We start from the raw sequence: 19370 nt of genomic DNA, 5'->3' as shown, positions 1-19370 counted from the left end.
ACAGGGAGCCCGACGTGGGATTCGATCCCAGGTCTCCAGGATCGCGCCCTGGGCCAAAGGCAGGCGCTAAACCGCTGCACCACCCAGGGTTCCCTGCACTCTCTTTAAAAAAAAAAAATACTAGCATAAAAACACTTAAGTTTAGCCATTTCTTCAGGTCTGTATTTCCTTATAAAGGTTCCCATGTCATGTAAAATGTCTAGTAAGTGAATTTGTATGCTTTTTTCTTATTACTCTGTCATTTGTTACAGAGGTCCTAGTGGGGAACTTAAAGGGTAAAGGAAAAAGTACTTTTGTTCTATGTACACCTCCTTCCAGACACCTCCTTGTCTGGTGTTCTCCTTGCAGACCTTTTCTTCTCTTTTTTCCCTGCTTCAAACGATTGACTCTGATTGGGAAATGCCTTTATGGCGATTAAGCACTTAGCATGGATGTCTTTTCCAACCTGGAACTGTCTTTCACATTTATGGAGAGTGCAGTGTATAGAATTGTGATTCCAATTTCTGTGTCATTTTCATATCATCCGTTTTCTGACTTTAAAGAAATATCTTCAACTATTTAATTTTTTTCAAATGATTCCTCTTTAGCAGATTTATATTATATGTATATTTTTCATATCATCTATTTTCTGACTTTAAAGAAATATCTTCAACTATTTAATTTTTTTCAAATAATTCCTCTTTAGCAGATTTATATTTTATGTATATTTTGAATAAATCTTGGTCTATGCCCCATATGTCAAGGTAATTACCCAGAGATACTCACTGTTCAAACCAGGTAGCAGATTCTTGTAAGTGGCAGAAGGGAATCCAGCAACAGTGTTCAAAGCTTGGTACTGGTGGAATTAAAACAGTTCAGATTTCCCATTCACAGTGTATGCTATGGAGTGGTGATTTAGGGGCACTCTTCACAATCCTACCAGGCCTTTTCATGGTCATTTCCTCCTCTGCTCTGGAATTTCTTACTGGGCCACCTATAGAAGATGAGTCAGTCAGTGCCTACTCTCTGCATTTAAGTTATGTAACAGCTTCCTAAATGTTCAGTGTTCACTACCTAAGAAACCTTTTAAACGGTCTCTAACTTTTAAAAGTCAGAAATCACACATGACATATGGCATGTGTAGACCATTTCAGCCTTCATTTTAATAGTGAAAAATATAGAAACAGCCTGAATATCAATGACTGAATGGATAAACTGTAGTATTGCCCACATTGTGGAATGCTATTTATGTATCAAGTTGGCATGAGATGATCTTTTTCTTTTCTTTCTTTCTTTTTTTTTTTTTTTTTTAGATTTTATTTATTCATAGAGACAGAGACACAGGCAGAGGGAGAAGCAGGCTCCATACAGGAAGCCTGACATGGGACTCGATCCCGGGTCTCCAGGATCACACCCCAGGCTGCATTAAACTGCTATGCCACCAGGGCTGCCCAGCAGGAGATGATCTTTAAACCATATTCTTGAATGTAAAATCTAAGTATCAGAACACTTATGAGTAACATTTAATCCCATTTCTTCTGTCCCCAATGTAAGAGTATTATAAAATTTATATTGTATCTATTAATTACTTAAAGCATAGCAAAACAGTCTGTATATATTTATAGAAAATATTAAAAATACATATAAAAAGGTCTGAAAGAATACAAGCCACACTGATACGGGCAAGAGTCTGAGATTGGGGGTGGTAGTGAAGAGGTATTTTGCTTTTTGCTTTCTACTGAATGAGTGTAGAATGAGATGCCCCAGAACGTGCCACTTTGGCATAAAGATTATTTTGAGTTAAAAGTGATCAAACCCCAGTAGATGCAGGAAAAGCTTTCTGCCTCTCCCTTATATGCCTCAATTTACACTGGAAAAAAAGAGCAGTATCAGGAAGAGAGCTGAGAACTGAGACTCTCCCTTACCTAAGAAATGGTCTGCATAATGGGGCAAACGTTTGTTTTTCCAAACATTTCTTCACCTCCCTGCTAATGGTCCTTTTTCCCTTTGTGTTTTCAGGCTCCTACCCCTCTTCTTAGCTCCTGTAAGCTTCACGTTGCCTCATTAGGATTCCATGTCTGTGTGGATTCCCCATAAATATACTATTAAATTTGACTTTCCCCCTATTAATCTGTCTCAGGTCAATTTGATTCTAAGTCCAGCTAGAAGGACCACAGGACAGAGGAAGGTCTTCTGCCCTAACACTATGTCCTTGCATTGAGGAATTTTCTACATTAAGATGGAGTCATGTATTACTAATAGATAGAAAATAATTTTAACTAATTGATTTTGAACAATTAAGATGTGACTTAGGGAGAAAAACAACTTTGGCTAGGGCTAGGTGGTGATACTTAGGGATGAGACACAGACACATACGTAACCATTTAATCTCATAAGTGAATCTACCAATTGTAGATCAGGATGGCAGCTCTGCTGCTGTGGTTAATACTCTCAGAGCAGTTAATTGTGCTCAGCATCTTACTTTATTACTTTTATGAGTAAATAAGTAGAATACCATTTGAATACACTGCCAAGAGTTTATTTAACCACATATTAATGATTTATTAGTTATTATACTAATGTTTTATGTCATCCTCTCTATACTTCCTCTCTTTCCTTAAAACCCTTCTCCCCTCACCAACTGGTGTATGTACCCTGTTTAGGACCTGCCTTAAAATTCACAACTTCCAGGAAGCTTTTCATAATTAACTCAGCCTCACTGAGAAATTTTTTACTCAGCATCTCTTTGGTGAGTGTGCCTTAGGTTTGAGGACTTCAGTTTGCACCTTCCAGAGGTGTTACTTGCTAATTGTTTTTCTGTCATTTTTTGCATATTTATTCTCTTAATTCATCTTCCAATGTAATGGACTCTGCATGAGATAAAATATAGAAAACAGTGAGGAGTATGGATATTGAGATAGAAATACTTGTTTAAAACCTGATGCTTCTGCTTTTTGTTAGATGTTTTAAAGAAAATTTCTTGTAAGCTGCATTTTCCCCACCTGTGAAACTGGAGTAATAATTTCTATTTCATAGGATTCTTTGGCAAGGAGCTTGGTGGTAGTTAGCACTCAACATGTGGTAGTTATTAGTATTGATCTCTTTCTATCTCCAACCCACCATGCATATGTGTATAATGGTCCTAACATCAGATAATGTCTGTGATGAGATTTTAATCATGATTTATTTCCTTTTTTTGGTCAGATATGTTCAGGGATCTGGGGATGTTTGGGCTTCAAAAGAATAGAGATGAGGCTTATATTGTCAAATCCAACTGATGTCACCACCAAAGGGGACTCCTTTGTCCCTCAAACCCTGCTTGTATGAATAATTTAGTTAGAATTTGTTCACATCCAAAGGAGCTGTTTCACTTTGTCTAATTTTATGCTGCTTTGGGGACTAAGCCATATTTTGCTCTGGCATCATTTCTTGGCTTACTTACAATAGATGTATGTTTGTGTGTATTCATTCATGTAGTCATTCATTGAGCAAAAATTTATGGAGTGCTTCTGTGCTGAGTACTAAGGATACACATGAAGCATGAGCTAGAACATACAAAGTAGACAAATTGAAGATAGCATTCTAAATGAAAGGTACAGCAGATGCAAAGACCCCGAGGCATGAAATAACAGGACCTGCTTTAGGACCTACAAATACTATACAATACATTCCTGCAGCATCAGGTGAAAGGGGGAAGTGGTTTGAGATGAGATTGGGTAGATGGACAGGCAAGGCCATTTGTAATATCATGCAGAGGGGTTGAGATTTTTATCATGCTGGCAGTGTGGATCTACTGAAGAATTTTGAACAAGAAAATAACAAGATCAGATTTGTATGTTACAAAGAAATTCTAGCTGCCAATGCAAGATGGATTAGAGGGAGATGAGGATAGAGGGAGGGAGAAAAATAAAGAGGCTACTGTAGTAGTTTGGGTATGAGATGATAAGTGACTGAACTAGGACATGAAAGAAGGGATGAGGTGATTAGAAAGGAATTTAGGGGGTAGAATTGATAGGACTTGGTCTCAATTGATCTATTAGTTTTTTATTGCTGTCATAACAGATTACCACAAATTTAGCAGCTTAACATAGCACAAATTTATTATCTCCTAGTTCTATAGGTTAAAAATCTGACATAGATCTCACTCAGCTAAAATCAGAGTGTTGGCAGGGCTGCAACTCTTTGAGGAGGCTTTAGGGGAAAATTGGTTTCCTTATTCCTGTTTTTAGCAGAATTCAGTTCCTTGCAGTTCTAGAATTAAGGTCCCCAATTCTTTGCTGGCTATCAGCAGAGGCCCATTCCTATCTTTCAGAGGCCCATGCATTCTTTGACACCTGACACCCTTTCCCCTGCCTTCAAAGCTAGCAGTGGTGAGTAGAGTCCCTTTCACACTTTGAATCTCTCCTGCCTCTTCTTTCTGCCTCTCTTTGCTGTTTTAAAGAGAGATTAGGGGCACCTGGGTGGCTTGTTGGTTGGGTGTCCGACTCTTGATTTCAGTTTAGGTCGTAGTGTTAGCGTCATGGGATTGAGCCCTGTGTCATGGTCCTTGCTCAGCGGAGAGTCTGCTGGAGAGTCTCTGTCTCCCTCTTCTTCTGCCCCCCACTCAAATGAATAAATAAATAAATCTTAAAAATAATAATAATGGACTAGAGGTTAAATGGAGTCCATCCAGATAATTCAAAGTAATCCTTTGCGTCCTTAACCTTCACCATGTCTGCAAAGTGGGAAGTAGAGTGTTCAGAGGTTCTAGGCGTTAGAATGTGGACTTCTTCGGAGGAGCCATGATTCTGCTTTCTCCAGGTGGATGTGGGGTTATGGGAGAGGGTAGAACCCAAGTTTCTGGTTCCAACAACCAAGTAGAGTGCAGATTTAGGGGAAGAAGATAAGTTTGGTTTTGAACATGCTGACTTTAAGGTGCCTCTGGGAAATAAAAGGGGTAAGATGTAGTAAGCAGTTGGATGTATTAGCCAAAAGGGAGAGGAGAAATCAAGGCAGGAGATAGAGATTAGGGAGCTGCTGACACACAGTGAGCCCTCGGGGAATGTGTAGAATGGGAAGAGAACAGAATGCTGGAGCCAGTGATATTCTGGGTACACCAGAGAGTGAAGCACTCACGGAAGGAACTCAAGAATAGCCTGTGGGGTCTCAGTTTCTTTGTGACTCAGTTCTTCCTTTCTCTGCTACCTAGCTGTTTTCTCCGCATTCCCTGGTTTTCTGCCTGCTAGTAGTTTCTGCTTCCTGAAACTTAAGCTTGCACACTGTGCTCTTTGGCCTATCCCATCTGCCTTGTCATCATGGATCTCTTAGCTTCAGCTCTCATTACTAAACTCCTTCATTCTTTGGTTTGTTTGTTTGGTGTGTGTGTGTGTGTGTGTGTGTGTGTGTGTGTGTGTGTGTTTAGTTCAAGGTGGGGGAAGCAACTAAAGAGAATCAGATTGACCCAGATTATCATTTTACATCATGCTATGGCATACACCAACAGTTTAAATTAGGATTGGCTATCCAGAGGCCAGGTGCCCATGTCAGTCAGACGCTTCTCCATTTCAGGAACTAGAATGGATTCAGTTCAGCTGTTCAGAAAATCAGTTTATTAGGCTTTGAGGGAAGAAGAGAAGGTTAACTTGATCTCCATTATATTTACTGGATCCAGGTAAAAAATAGGCATATAATAGGTTCAGGACTCTCTTTAACATCACCCCATTGAGCCTAGCCTCATGTAACCCTAATGGTGTCTGTGCGCAACAGATCATCTTAATAGAAATTGAATTTGGGGTCCAAGTTACAGGAATAAAATCCAGGCAGGCAAAACTCCGATCAAGTACAAGTTTCCCCTGCTACCCAAAAGTAGACTATTCTTATGAAACCTTTCTTGAGCCAGAATAATGTAAAGCAAAGAAGCAATTGCCATTGATTTATAGAAACATTTTTTAGCATTCCCAGCCCCAAAAGATAACCTCTTTTAGGTTTTTCTGATACCTTAGGACACATATTGCTAACGGATGCACAAAATAAATCAAGATAAAGTAGAAATGCTCACAGACACAATTCAAGGCTATGGCAGCTTGATGCTGAGAAGTTGAGTGTAGTTCCCAGGGAAGGAGGTTGGTGGGGCCTCTTTTTCTGCTTGGGCTTTGCACTGCCCCAGTAATGGCTTGCTGCAAAACAAACATTGAACACTATTTTCATTTTTTGCCTTTTTCTTGTAAAACCAAAATATATATGTTTATAAGCATTATCTAAATTAGAGCTGGTTATTTAGATTCACAGCCCTTCCAGCCACTCACCATTCATATATTCTGCAGGCTCTTGGCATCCATACACATAAGTGAGTGATGCCTGTTTGTCTCTGAATCATAGCTATGCACTGACTCTCCCATCACACTGAACATGAAGCATCTCATCTCGTTTTGGAGAGAGACTCTCTGGGCAGAGTTGCCCATCTTGCATCTGTAGTGTTGACAGCCAACAAGGTTTCATCGTTTTTATTTGGTGCTCTTCCTGGATGGCGAGAGAACTGGAATTTATATTGCCAGTGGAAACAAAGTACCATAAAGCCTTCAAATTCCTTTTAGTTTTCATTGCACACAGATAATAATCTTTCACAAGATCTCTATTTACTGAACCTAAGTATGATGGATCAACTCCAAGAAAAACCGGGCACCTACCTACAAGGTCAAATAAGCTTCTCTGAAACCAATTTCATATGATGCCAAGCTTCAAAGAAGATGTTTCCTTGTGTGAGGTTCATGTGAGGCCAGTGGGGGTTGGTGATGATCTGAGTGAGTGGTGATCCCTTGCTCCCTCCTCCATACCCTGCTGCAGAGTTTTAGGCCAGCTCATAAACCATCACTCTGGCCTGTAGTTCCTGCTGATAACCACACTGAAAACGGGAAAGTGCAGTGTTCTCTACACAAGAGTGGACACTTGCCATCCATTTCTCCAGTGGAACCTTGCTGGGTCATTCTTTAATTGTAGCAGAGGGATGAACTTTCATTCTCAGATGGCCAGTGTTGAGCCTACTAAGGTTGTTTTAATCAAGTCTGTTTATTTTGTCTACAGATGACTTCTTGGTCATGGTTAACTGCTTTAGGGGTGAATTAAATCTATTAGTTAGTAAATTGCTTTGAGCAGCTCTTCTCTCTGGAACTGACCTCAGTGAGAACAGAATGAGCAGAAAATGTTAGAAAAGCATGGGAAGTTCAACTTTTGGAAAGGGCTCTAGGAAATGATGTGGGATAATCTCCCTGAGAGATGCCACACTGAGGCCTACAGCTGGGGCCTCAAATAGCTGGAGCCAGTAATAACAGATCAGCCAAATTAGCACTGAAGCCAAAGTTATGTGATGGTACTTTTATTATTTAAAAAAATGCAAAGGAAATATGAAGGCAAATATTATTTAATAAAATGAATGAGATAGAGGCAGTCTCCAAAATAATCGAAGGGCAACCTTAAGGTGCTTTTTCTTTCTAGCTGGGCACACAGAGAATTTTCATTTGGGTCTTTGAATCAGAAGATCCGAAGGATAATTAAGTTCTTAATGCAGAACACAGAAATCATATACTTCTCTCTTATCACTGTTCTTCCCTCCTGCTCTCTTTCCAGATCTGAAAGAATCATGTAGTCTAGCCTCAGAAAATTACTCATGTTCTTTGAACAGCCAAACTTTTTTACACTTTTGTGATGTGGTACATTTTGTTTTTTGAGCCTGTTGTTGCTTCCGTTTCCTTCTCTGTCTTGAAAAATCCATCCTAATCTTCAGGGGTCAGCTCAAGTTCATCTTCTTTATAAAGTCTTCTGGGTCTCACCAGATTGGGCAAGTTGTTCCTTAATTGTGCTCCCACATATCTTCTTGTGTATATTTCTGTATCACTTACCAACTTATGTTCTTATCATGTAATAGGATAATACTCTGAAATATTGACTTGTTTAGGATTAATTGCATTATACCAATGGCTTAAAAAGGATGAAAGTTTGCCTCTTTCTCCTATTAAGGAAGACTAAGGGGAAACAGTCTAGAGCTGGTATGGGAGCTTTGCAGTGTCATCATGAATCCAGTTTCCTATTGGTCTTCTTTGCCATACTCAGCTTATAGCTCTCATTTTCAAGTTTATCTCATGTTCAAAATGGCTGCTCAAGCTCCAGCCATCACATTCTTATTCCAGGAGGGAGCAGAGAGGGGAAGAAGGAAGATGGCACGTCTCCCCTCTTGTATGAAGGCTCCTGGAAACACCACTGAGCGATTTTAGATACATATTGGCCAGAACTCAGTCAAATGGACACATCTAGCTGCAAAAAACTCTGGAAAAAGTTGTTTTTATGCAGCACTGTTAGTGAATAAAAGTTGTACTCAAAAAGAAAGAGAAGAGAATGAGTATTAAGAGGCAAATTACAATCACATTATCTAATACATTTTAGAATTTGTCATCCTCGCTGCTTCCCATTCTTCTACCTATTGAAGGTAAGCAATCTGTGGGTTTAGAGGCAGTTAGAACCCAGGTGAAAACAAAGATAACACATGATGTGTTTAAGATTACACTCATAACTCGAATATACAGAAATGGAGCTTTATTTGCTGAAATTCATTTGCCTAGGAACCCTTACTTCCATTTATGGCTAGGAAAAAAGCTCTTACCAATTAAAAGTAATATCAGTTCTGTTTTTAAATGTACTCTCTTTGGGTAAATATTTAGTCAAATGCAGGGCCTTTACCTTCCCCTTAGCCTACCTGTTCACCAGGAAGTGGTCTGGTTACTAGAGTTTTCCTGCAGCTCACTAGTTCTCTTGGACCTCCAGTACTTAGCTATGTTAGATGTCTGTCACCCTCTCTACCCAGGGACCCCATAGGGTCTGGAACATTGTCTTAGGTGTTTTGCTTTCTCCAGTGCCTGTTGCAGAAGTTGACATGCAGGAAATAGTTAAAAATTTGAGGAATTTATGTGTACTTTTTTTTTTTTAAGGGTTTATTTATTTATTCATGAGAGAGAGAGAGAGAGAGAGGCAGAGACACAGGCAGAGGGAGAAGCAGGCTGCATGCAGGGAGCCTGATGTGGGACTTGATCCCGGCACTCCAGGATCATGCCCTGGGCTGAAGGCAGACACTCAACCACTGAGCCACACAGGCGTCCCTATGAGTGTACTTTAAATGCATCACATAATTAATTCACATGGTAGCATAATGATCTGAAAATTCTTGTAAAATTTCTCTAAAGTCCCTAGCACTAGGTTTATAGCTTTCTTTCTTGTGGAATTAATAATACTCAGCTCTCAGTTCTAGTGGTTCTATGCTTGCCTCACCCCTCATTAGTGTCCGCTCCCTGAGGAATATTCCTGATCTGTGTAACTCTTACAGGTCCTACGGAAAACCATGGACACAGTAGGCCTTTAATCAATGAGAATGAAGGACTAAATGAATAGGGGCTGGCACCTTGTAATTTACCACTAATGAATGACTCCCACCCGGGAAGAAACAGAATGGATTTTATCAGAGCTATTTAGAACAATATCAGCGAGGACAAGTTGATATTTTGCCTTTAACTAAACACTTTTTTTTTCAATACTTTTTTTTTTTTGGTAAGAAAAATATTGCTTTTGTTTTTCAGAAATCCTCCACCTACTTTACTCCATCCAGAAGAATGGTGTGAGGAATTCAACCACTTTATTTCACGGTGAGTATTTCTTCCACTAAAAATTGCTTATCCAGCAGGGCCTTGAATAGTGATTGGAAATCCAAGCTATTGGATTTACTTGGTGCTAGAAGTTGTTATGCCTTTTAGCATGTTATGACACAGAATTTGTTCTAGTAAATGATAGAAGATGCCTCTGCAGGATTTGAAAAATAAAGGAGTTCTATTTGACTTTTGACTGTAATCAGTCCTCTTGGTCATTTGGGTCACATTTATCTGAGAATCTATTCACATTTATCAAATCTACTTGTCCTGGGGCAATTATTGCCAGTGATCTTTTTAATTTGGGAGGAGACTGAATGTCTGAAACTGAGAGCCCACACTAGGTCCTGGGAAGAGACAGAGTGTAGCAGCCTTTCACAGGGGTCTTACAGCTTAGAAGTTGGGCTTTGCTCTAGGATCTTTGGGGTCGGAACACATCTCCAGTTCCCAAGATGGTTGAGGGGCAGAGTAGGATCTCAGGCCTGAGGCACCAAGGTGAACAGCCCCAGCCAGGGCTCAAGGCAGGGAGAACAAGATGAAAACCCAAGTGATGGGTGGTATATCCTATGGGAACTATGTTACTGGGAGCTAGGCAAGCTAGAATGGGACTAAGATAGGAGAGAGCCAACAGTAACACCAATAGGATGGTGACTCAGTTCTGGGAATGTGAACTTTTGGGCTGGCCCCTAGTAGAGGACCACACTGGTCCTAGATCTGCAGAGGATCTCAGTGTGCTGGAGGGGACTGTGTGGCCCCAAACTAGGCGCCTGGTGAACTTTAGGGGGAGAGGTCCAGACCAGATGTTACAAGGCCTATCCAGGAACAGGGACTGGGAAGAGATGTGTTCATTGTCTAGTAGATCAGACAAGGTGTTCAGAGGTCATGGGAGGAGAAAAGAAGTGCCTAAAATAGGCAATAAACAGTAAGTAGGGAAAGGTCAACACAAATTTTTCTAACTTATGCCTATGGGCAGACTAGCTTCTGCAAAGAGGCAGGGTAGTGAAAGAAACTGGGTCCCTTGATCATCTTCCTTACTCATTCATAATACTGATCAGTAATTCCTATCTACAATTCTAGAATCCAAAGAGCTCTGAAAAATGAAAGTTTTTTGTACTTGACTCATTTAGCTACAAGCCTGGCCTTATGTGAACTGATTTGGTGGCAACACATGACCTAAACTGAAGTGAAGCTATTTATAGTCATTATTTATCTCACTCAGTGTGAATATTCATGTGAATTGCTGCAGTTATATTAATCTGTTTGATTACAGTGTGCTGCCCCAGATCCTGCTGGGGAATGTTATATAACATACAGTAAATGTACTGTTTTACTTCTCTAAAATTTGATAAAATTCTGAATTCCAAAACATACTTGACCCCAAGGATTAGTAGAAAGAGCTGTGAACCTATATTTAATTTTTGTTTCAAATGCATCACAGTTCAAGGTCCCTGAAATTGTTTGCTTATCCAGCTCCTCCTGGATTTGTTCCATATTCCCCAGGAGAGAAGAGTGGTAAATACTCCCAAGAACTCTACCAAGCAAAGCTGTATTGAAATGTGACCATAAAGTTCAAGGCCCAGGGTATTTTTATCACCCCTGTAGTCCCCACTCTGGTGTTTCTACAAAGCCTGAAGAATGTAGAAGCAGTCACAACTCATGGTGGCAATGTCAGGCAATGGTGAGAGGAACAACAGATAGAGCAAGAGGGATGATGCTCACATAGGAGCAGAGGAAGGGGTACTTCTGGGATTTGGGAGCCACAGAGGGAGGTAGAGGGAACTGGAGAACTAAAGATAGCCTGGTGGCTGGGAACATACCCCAGGGAGAGAAATCCAGGGCCTATGGATTCCAGTGATTTTGTTAGCAAAAGCTGGATTTAAAGAGTTTTCCTTTTCATTCCATTACTGCATATAGATTTCCTTGATTGACCTTCTTGAAGCTGTTGGCCTAGAAAAATCCGTTATATATTCACAAATATGCCTTCCTATACCAAGCTCTTGTGATGCTTCTAAAATGTGACTTGACTCACCAAATTTTATCTTCTCTATATTTTTTCAAGAATGTATTTAAACTGTGTTCTTGGTTTGAACTTGTCCTTAAACCAAACACAGTATTGCTTAGATAGATTTGGGAATAAAGGTACTTAATTGATGATGGAGTTGGGACTTTCAGGGTTAAACAGTACAGAAATCCCTCCCTACTATTGATTTTTCCTTATGGCACATACTATTATATGCCCATTTAAGTCTGCTTATGTTTTCCCTAACACTGAAAACTCTAGCTGCACTCATTCTGATTTGCTTTAGACTTAGAGGGTCTTAATACTAGAATGGAAGACAAAACACAAAAAACAATGCCTTTAGTATGCTACACTATCAGGGGCAAAAGCAAAAGCATCTTGTTGAAACCACAGGAGAGGGAGAATCTGAAAAGGTTCTTTTTTTTTTTAAATTTTTATTTATTTATGATAGTCACAGAGAGAGAGAGAGAGAGAGAGGCAGAGACATAGGCAGAGGGAGAAGCAGGCTCCATGCACCGGGAGCCCGACGTGGAATTCGATCCCGGGTCTCCAGGATCGCGCCCTGGGCCAAAGGCAGGCGCTAAACCGCTGCACCACCCAGGGATCCCTGAAAAGGTTCTTATAAACCAGTGAAAGTAAATAGAAATCAAATGATTGTGTGCTTTACTAATTTAGGATATGGAAAAATGTCATCAATTTTGTTTGTTTAATGAGTTGTCCTTAATGGTCTTATTAGTGAAAAAGTTACATATTATACTTGTTTACAGATTCTTTCCTGACTTCAGCTCCCAATCCTGCTTTCTGCATACCATCTTAGATTCCTCAAACATGAGTTCTTTTTTTACAAGATTTTTAGGAATATGAGTCTCAAGATTAGGGATTAATTATTATATTTTATATCTTTAGGTAGAAACCTGCCCACTATTCCCAGAGAATAACCTTTGGTTTCATAGATGAGCTTGCATACCCTAGACTGCCTACCAAGTGAAACTTGACTTTACTATTTCATTCTTTTTATTCAAATTTTTAATGAAATACAAACAATGACACTCACTGGGTTAGAAATGTCTATTTAAAGAGAGAGCCTTGATTTGCTTTTATACTTATCTTGCTCATATTGGGAAGAGGATAGAGGATTAAGGCCTCCGGATTATAAACTTTTCATTATTGATGGGACTGGGGTGGGGAAGAAGATTTTCTGATAATTTCGGGAAAGGTGTCTTTAGCTTGATTATTCAGATGATTGCTTCAATTCCCATTGTAGACTGAATAACAGTGCATTGTAGTAAGGTAAATAAACTGATTCTCTTTAAGAAATAAACAGGGTTAGAAATACTTTAACAGCTTTAAAACTTTTCATACCCTATCCCCATGTGACTGTTAAACCATAGCAGAGGTGATTCAGTAATTTTGATCTTTCTTGGTCCAAAGACCTGTATGACTTCTCCTTGATTGCTATGGTGGTCCAAAGGGATTGACCTGGCTCTAGCCTACTGATTATAGTTGTGTAAACTGGGGACAGGGTTGTGTGTGTGTGTGTGTGCGTGCGTGCACGCGCGCGTGTGTGTGAGAGAGAATGAGCATGTGTGTGTGAAAGAGAGAATGAATATGAATGTGCATGAGGTAGGAGGGGGTGAGGGACATGCATGCTGGGAGGTGGCTTGGTGTTTTCTCAGGTTTCTAGGCTTCTTAATTTGGAGATGCTAAGAGAGTTTTAAGAAGTTTTGTAATCTTATTAGTAAACATATTTTGTGGTTAAAAAAAGAAACAGCATTTTGGTTTTGAACCTTTGGTTGTTAGTGATAATTGACTCATTTGTATGTGTTAGTTATGTATTTGTCAAAGCATGACTCCTGACAGCTTAGTTATGATAAATTAAGCACGATATGCTCACATAAATTCTACACTGCTTTTTATCCGTATGCTGGGACCCTGTCTGATGTTTTTTGTCACCCTTGTAATGTGTAGTTGGCTTTATAGAGATTTCATTATCAGCCCTTTCCCCTATGGCTAAAGCTATTTGCATAACAAGTTTATCTGGTTCAAGTTTCAGCCAGACTTCTGTTTTGTCAGAAGACTCCATTCAGAAGTAGCCTTTTGACAAGATAACAATAATTTTCCTATGCCAATTTCATCTTTATCCTAAAGGATGTCACTTTTTTTCAATTCAAACTAATTTCAGGTCTTTAGACTAAGCTATAATACTTTACCAATCATTGTGTTAAAGGTATCTGTGAACCATGCTTTTTCATTTTGCTTTTAAAACTTTCAGGGTTTTATTAGGAAATGGGTTTAGGACTTTGTCATCAATGGCTCTGAGCTGATTAGAGAGACAGTAAAAAAGAATTTCTCTTAGTAAGGGTAAATCTACCAGGAGGACCATGGCTTGCTCAGTTTAGGATTTAGTGATGACTTACACTATATGGTCTCTCACACACACACTGCTTTCTTGGGTTGGCTGGCTTGAGCAGCTAAGCATGCAGGTGTATCTGTTTCCCAACGTGAGCTTTGTGGCTGAGCCTTGCCATTTAGTCATGTAATGAAGAGGCGGCCTTTCCTATCCCTCCAGATAACATTCAAATGGCTACAAGCAGTTATACTGCATGTTAACAAGGTGAGATCACTGTGAGCTACAAAACTGCTAAAACTAATGGGCATTTGCATAAATTTATTCCTTGAAAATGGAAACTCAGAGCTGGAACTTTTGCTTTTCCCTAGTCCTGAATGTTTATAAAGGTAATCATTTTAGGGTGTTCGCTTCCTTCATATTGATATTGATTGTATTTCCTTCAAGGCAACCACTCTTAGCTCTTTACCATCCCCCATTTTGTTTCAAGGTGGTTTTATTCTACGTGATTTTATAATGTCCATGAACAACACACTTGGAATGATAAATATCCTAACTCCGTGATTGATTAAGCTCCACAAATATTCTTGGCTTTTTAATCTTGTTAGATTCTCAGGTGGCCATGCAAAGGGTTAATACTTCTGGAGTGGAAGGATACAATAACCTTTATTTACATTACTTCACAAATTGGTAATTTTAATTAAAATGAGCAGTGGTATCTCCAATGACAGACTCTTTCCATTTTAGATTTATTTAGCCAATGATTAGCTATTATGGCTTCTTGAATTAATTAGCATCTCTTGAGCTACCGGGAATTAGTGAATTAATAAAAAACTCATGGAGAAGCACAAAATTAAAAAAATTCTAATTTAAAACCCCCTAAATTCTTCTCTCTCTTCTTAACATATATCGATCAATATACTTATGAATGCAACCCAACTTCTTTCTCATTTTGAAAAATTGGGATTTTCTTTTTCCTTTTCGTGAAATGAACAAATAAAGCTGTGTGTTTCAAGGTTATGTCTCCCTGAAAAGTGTCTAATTTAGATTACCTAATAAATAGATCATCTAAAGATACCAAGGTCCCGATTTGATCTCACTTAGACCCTACTTATAAACTCAGCCAGTAAAATCTGACTTTTTCATGGTGTAAACCAAGAAGGGATTCAGTGTGATTTAAAGTTTGAAACATGGTACAGTGTCCACATATCTCTGAAATATACTGCTATCATAGGAACTTTGGCCTTGAGGGTTTTAGCCTCATCCCAAAGAAGCAAGAGGCATAGTAAAGGGGCTAATCCAGATTCTAGGCAAGCAAGCATATTCTTATTTATTTCCCAACAAAAGCTGGGTTTGGGTCTGGTGAGAAACCAGATCTATATATGTCATAGTTTCACATTAGTGCTTGTAGCACATTATATCAGGTGACATTTAGATAGAGTTATCCTAGATGATATTCTATTCCATTTACCCCATACTGGTCGGTCCGTTGCTTGGTGGTTCTGTCTGTCTTTTTGTTTTTTTTTTTTTAAATTCATACTTGAATTTCATACTATAAATCAAAGAGTGTCTGCAATTGAAGTAAACAGAAGTGATGATGAGCTCTGTGTTGTGTGTCCATGCACATGGTGTGTAGGGGCTGGGCCTGGGGGAGGAGTGCATGACTCCTACCTCTGTCCACAGTCTGTTCCCCTCCACCCTTCCCCAGAGTACTGCCTGGTTTATCAAGAAGAGCTGTGTGTGCATTCAGCTGTGTCACTTACTATATGTGCAACTCTGGGGAAGATATTTAACCTCTCTGACCCTTGGTCCTCATTTGTCAAGCTGGGGGAGAGAAGACCTGACTCATAGGGTTCCTGTAAGGATTAAATTATATAATGTGTCTGTAGAACCTGGCAAATAACTCTTACACATACCAGCCTCTATTCTCTACATGTCCTGTAATTCAGGTAATTCTCATAGCCCTATGAGACAGTTCTAATATCTCCATTTTACAGAGAAATGAGGTAGAAAGAGATTAAGGGTTAAGACTGCAGCTAATAAGTAGTAGAGCTGGGATTTGAACCCCAAAAGACTTGTTTCAGTGTTCATAGCCAGCAATAGTTATTATCTTTTTTTTTTTTTAATTTATTTATGATAGTCACACAGAGAGAGAGAGAGAGAGAGAGAGAGAGAGAGGCAGAGACACAGGCAGAGGGAGAAGCAGGCTCCATGCACCGGGAGCCTGACATGGGATTCGATCCTGGGTCTCCAGGATCACGCCCCTGGCCAAAGGCAGGCGCTAAACCGCTGCGCCACCCAGGGTTCCCAGTTATTATCTTTATTATTCTTTGCATTTGGCCTATGTCACTGTTCTGAAATTGCTTTTTGAAAGTGTCACTGGCTCTCCCTCCTCTTTCTGGACTGAACCATCATGGTGTGTGCAGTTGACTCCATTCCTTGGTATATCTTCTCACAAGACTTTCAGAATCAAGCATTTCCTGGCCAAGAAACAAAAGCAGAATCATTCCATTCCCCAGTGGCTTCAGATGAAAACTTAGAATAAGATCAGTTACAACTCTAAGAGGAGACATTAGAAAAGAATGAAGCTTGATCTGTAAGGAATCCTACATGAGATACCTACATATATTTATGCTATAGCAAAGTCACTAGCAGCTTACTACATCAAACTACAAACATCACTGCTCTCTGGACAATTGGACATGTTTTATTGGGAAAATTACCTCTCCCTTTGTTTTTTTTGCTTCTGTACTAGTAGTTTTAGTAATAAATATATGAGACCTTTTGTTCAGAAAAATAAGTGTCAATGACCTCATTTTTAATACCTGTGGAAGATTTTAATCTGCCACTTACTTTCTCTTTATTTAAGCTTTAGCTTACTGACTTTCACAGCTCTGGCAAAATACATGCACACACACTCCACTCCACATACACACTCCTCCACTCTATTCTCAGCGGCAACGGTACCATCCCCTCAAACTCAACCTGAGACAATCTGCTCCAGCAGAGGTCAAACCAGGAGCAGTGCCTGGTGTACACACTTATCTTTACTTCTCTGGCCCACAAACAGCTCTACCTTCCCAACCTATCCCAGGGCACGTCTTGTCCAGACTGAGTGGCTCTCTCTCTACTGTCAACCAGCCCAAGTTTCTTCATGGGAAAGGAGCAGTGGGACAGGAAATGGATGCCTGGACCCAAGGAGGCAGAATCTGCAGTGTTTGACAACTAATGATGAAAAGAGACAGGTGCTACAGAAAAGGAAGGTTAAATATGGGGACTCCAGTATTTTCAGCATGGGAAAGGGTCTTTTAGAGAATATATGTTGAGAGATTAAGAGCCCTAGATCTGAAATTGAGTTGTATTCTAGCATTGCCACTTAGATTTTTGACCTTGAATAAATTACTTAATCTTTCTGAGCCTCAGTTTCCTCATCTATAAAATGAGAGTACTAATATTTATATAATAACCACTTGGGATTAAGATAAACTCTGCTGTGATAGAAAATCCCAAGTAACAGTGGCTTAAATAAGGTAGATTTTAATTTTCTTTTCACATGAAATAAGCTGGGAGGTAGGCCATAGAGGTACTGCCGATATGGCAGGACACCTGGCAGCCACTGAGGTTTCTGCCCTTGTGCTGCCCCATTAAGTGTGATTTCCATTTCCAAAGGCACCTCATGGGCCAAGATGGCTGCTGTAGCTCCAGCATTTACCTACTTGTTAGAGCCAACTGGAAGGAGAGAAAAACAAGTTTCCTTACTTTAAGAAGACTTTCTGGCAGTTTCATGCCGCATATCATTAACTACAACTCAATCACACAGGCACACCTACCTACAAAGGAAGCTAAGAAATACAGTCCTCTAACAGGGTGGCCTTGGGCCCAGGACAGTATCAGCATAATATCTTTAAGTAGCATGAAGAGTGGATACATGGGTTAAGTCTGCACTCATGCTACCTTATGGTGTTGCAAGAATTAAATGAGATACAGACTGACAGCTCAACAAATGTGAATGATAATGATGAATATTATAACTCAATAGCAGTATCCTCAAAAGAGATATGAGAGGAAGGAGGGCCATTATGATCCATGGGGTGATGAGTCACAACAGAATGGGTCACGAGGGGCAGTCATGATCCCTGCTGATACTGATCGAGGGCCTGGGAGGGATGGGGAAAGAAAGGACAAGGTGGGGACATGAGTAGCCAGGTTGACACCCTTCCTGGATCTTCTCTTAAGAGCTGTGATGTTCTTCTGGTTCAGTGCTAAGCTCCCCGCTTTCTGCTTGCTGGTCTATTCCCTGGCTACCATAGTTTCCACTGTGGAATTTCCACAGGCTCTGGTGCAGAAGGAAACCTGGCTCTGGGTCACTAAGAATTTTAATTAAAAATGGAAATGAAGGCTCATGTCACCAGTACTACATTCTTCCAGCCCACTGATGATTTCTGGCAGGGATAAAAATAACAGACATAGCCTGTTGGCATTAATGAGAAAAGGGTTGCTTTTTTTTTTAATAGATTCAAAATTTATAACAGCGATATTAAATATAATGAGCAATCATAGATTCTCTTGGTCTTCCATCTCCTTTTAGGTATGTATGCAGCTTCCAGCTGACTTTCTAGTATTATAATTTAGAACCTCCTAAGGAAATAAGGAACCTCATCAAAAACATGATATAGGCATCATACCAGGTCAGTGAGCTAGAGGGAAAATCCCATAATTGATTGTTTTAAAGATCTTATTTGAGAGAGAGAGAGAGAGAAATGCAAGAGCTGGGGGAGGGGCAAAGGCAGAACCAGGCCTCCCACTGAATTAGGGAGTCCAATGCGTGGCTTGATCCCAGGACTCTGAGATCATGAGTTGAGCTGAAAGTAGATGCTTAACCCACTGAGCCACTCAGGCAACCCCCTCCCCCATATTTGGTTTTGAATGTGAAAGACTATTGAATTTTTTTGAAAAAAGAATCTTATTTAAGAAGGCTATATTTTAGTGAATAGTGGGAATTCTTTCCTTTAAGGGAAGCCCAAAGCTTAAATCCTTAGGCTCAAGCAGTGCTCCGCATGCATGTACAGAATGTTTGGCTTTGATGAGCCCATGTTATAGGTTGAATTGTGTCCCCTAAAACTTGCTATGTGGAAGTCCTAATGCTCAATGTCTCAGAATATAACCTTATTTGGAAAAAGCGTTATTATAGATGTAATTAGTTAGAATGAGATCATACTGGAGTAGAGTGGGCCCCTCAACCAGTGTAACTAGTGTCTTTATATAAAGGAGGAAGTAGGGACATAGACATGCACACAGAGAGAGTGCCATGTGAATAATGGAGTTATGCTGCCATAAGCCAAGAAACAACCCAAAGCTA

At 39.8% G+C, this 19370-nt stretch overlaps 1 protein-coding gene across 13 annotated transcripts in view; it reads left to right on the top strand.

Moving 5' to 3' along the window:
* MYO3B (myosin IIIB) overlaps positions 1–19370 on the top strand; it is a 425769-nt gene that overhangs the window by 120339 nt on the left and 286060 nt on the right. For all 13 annotated transcript variants that reach the window (XR_012023941.1, XR_012023944.1, XR_012023942.1 and 10 more), the window contains one exon: positions 9579–9644. Coding sequence is in view for 9 of the 13 variants with exons in the window: in XM_072811357.1 (XP_072667458.1) it covers positions 9579–9644 (66 nt within the window). In the remaining 4 variants the exon portion in view is untranslated. The remainder of the gene's footprint in view (positions 1–9578; positions 9645–19370) is intronic.

This window comes from Canis lupus, chromosome 34 (genome assembly GCF_048164855.1).
Source record: "Canis lupus baileyi chromosome 34, mCanLup2.hap1, whole genome shotgun sequence".
In the NCBI taxonomy this organism is placed as follows: Eukaryota; Metazoa; Chordata; class Mammalia; order Carnivora; family Canidae; genus Canis; species Canis lupus.
The sequence above is the reverse complement of the archived record's forward strand: the minus strand, read 5'-3'. Positions and strand labels throughout refer to the sequence as shown.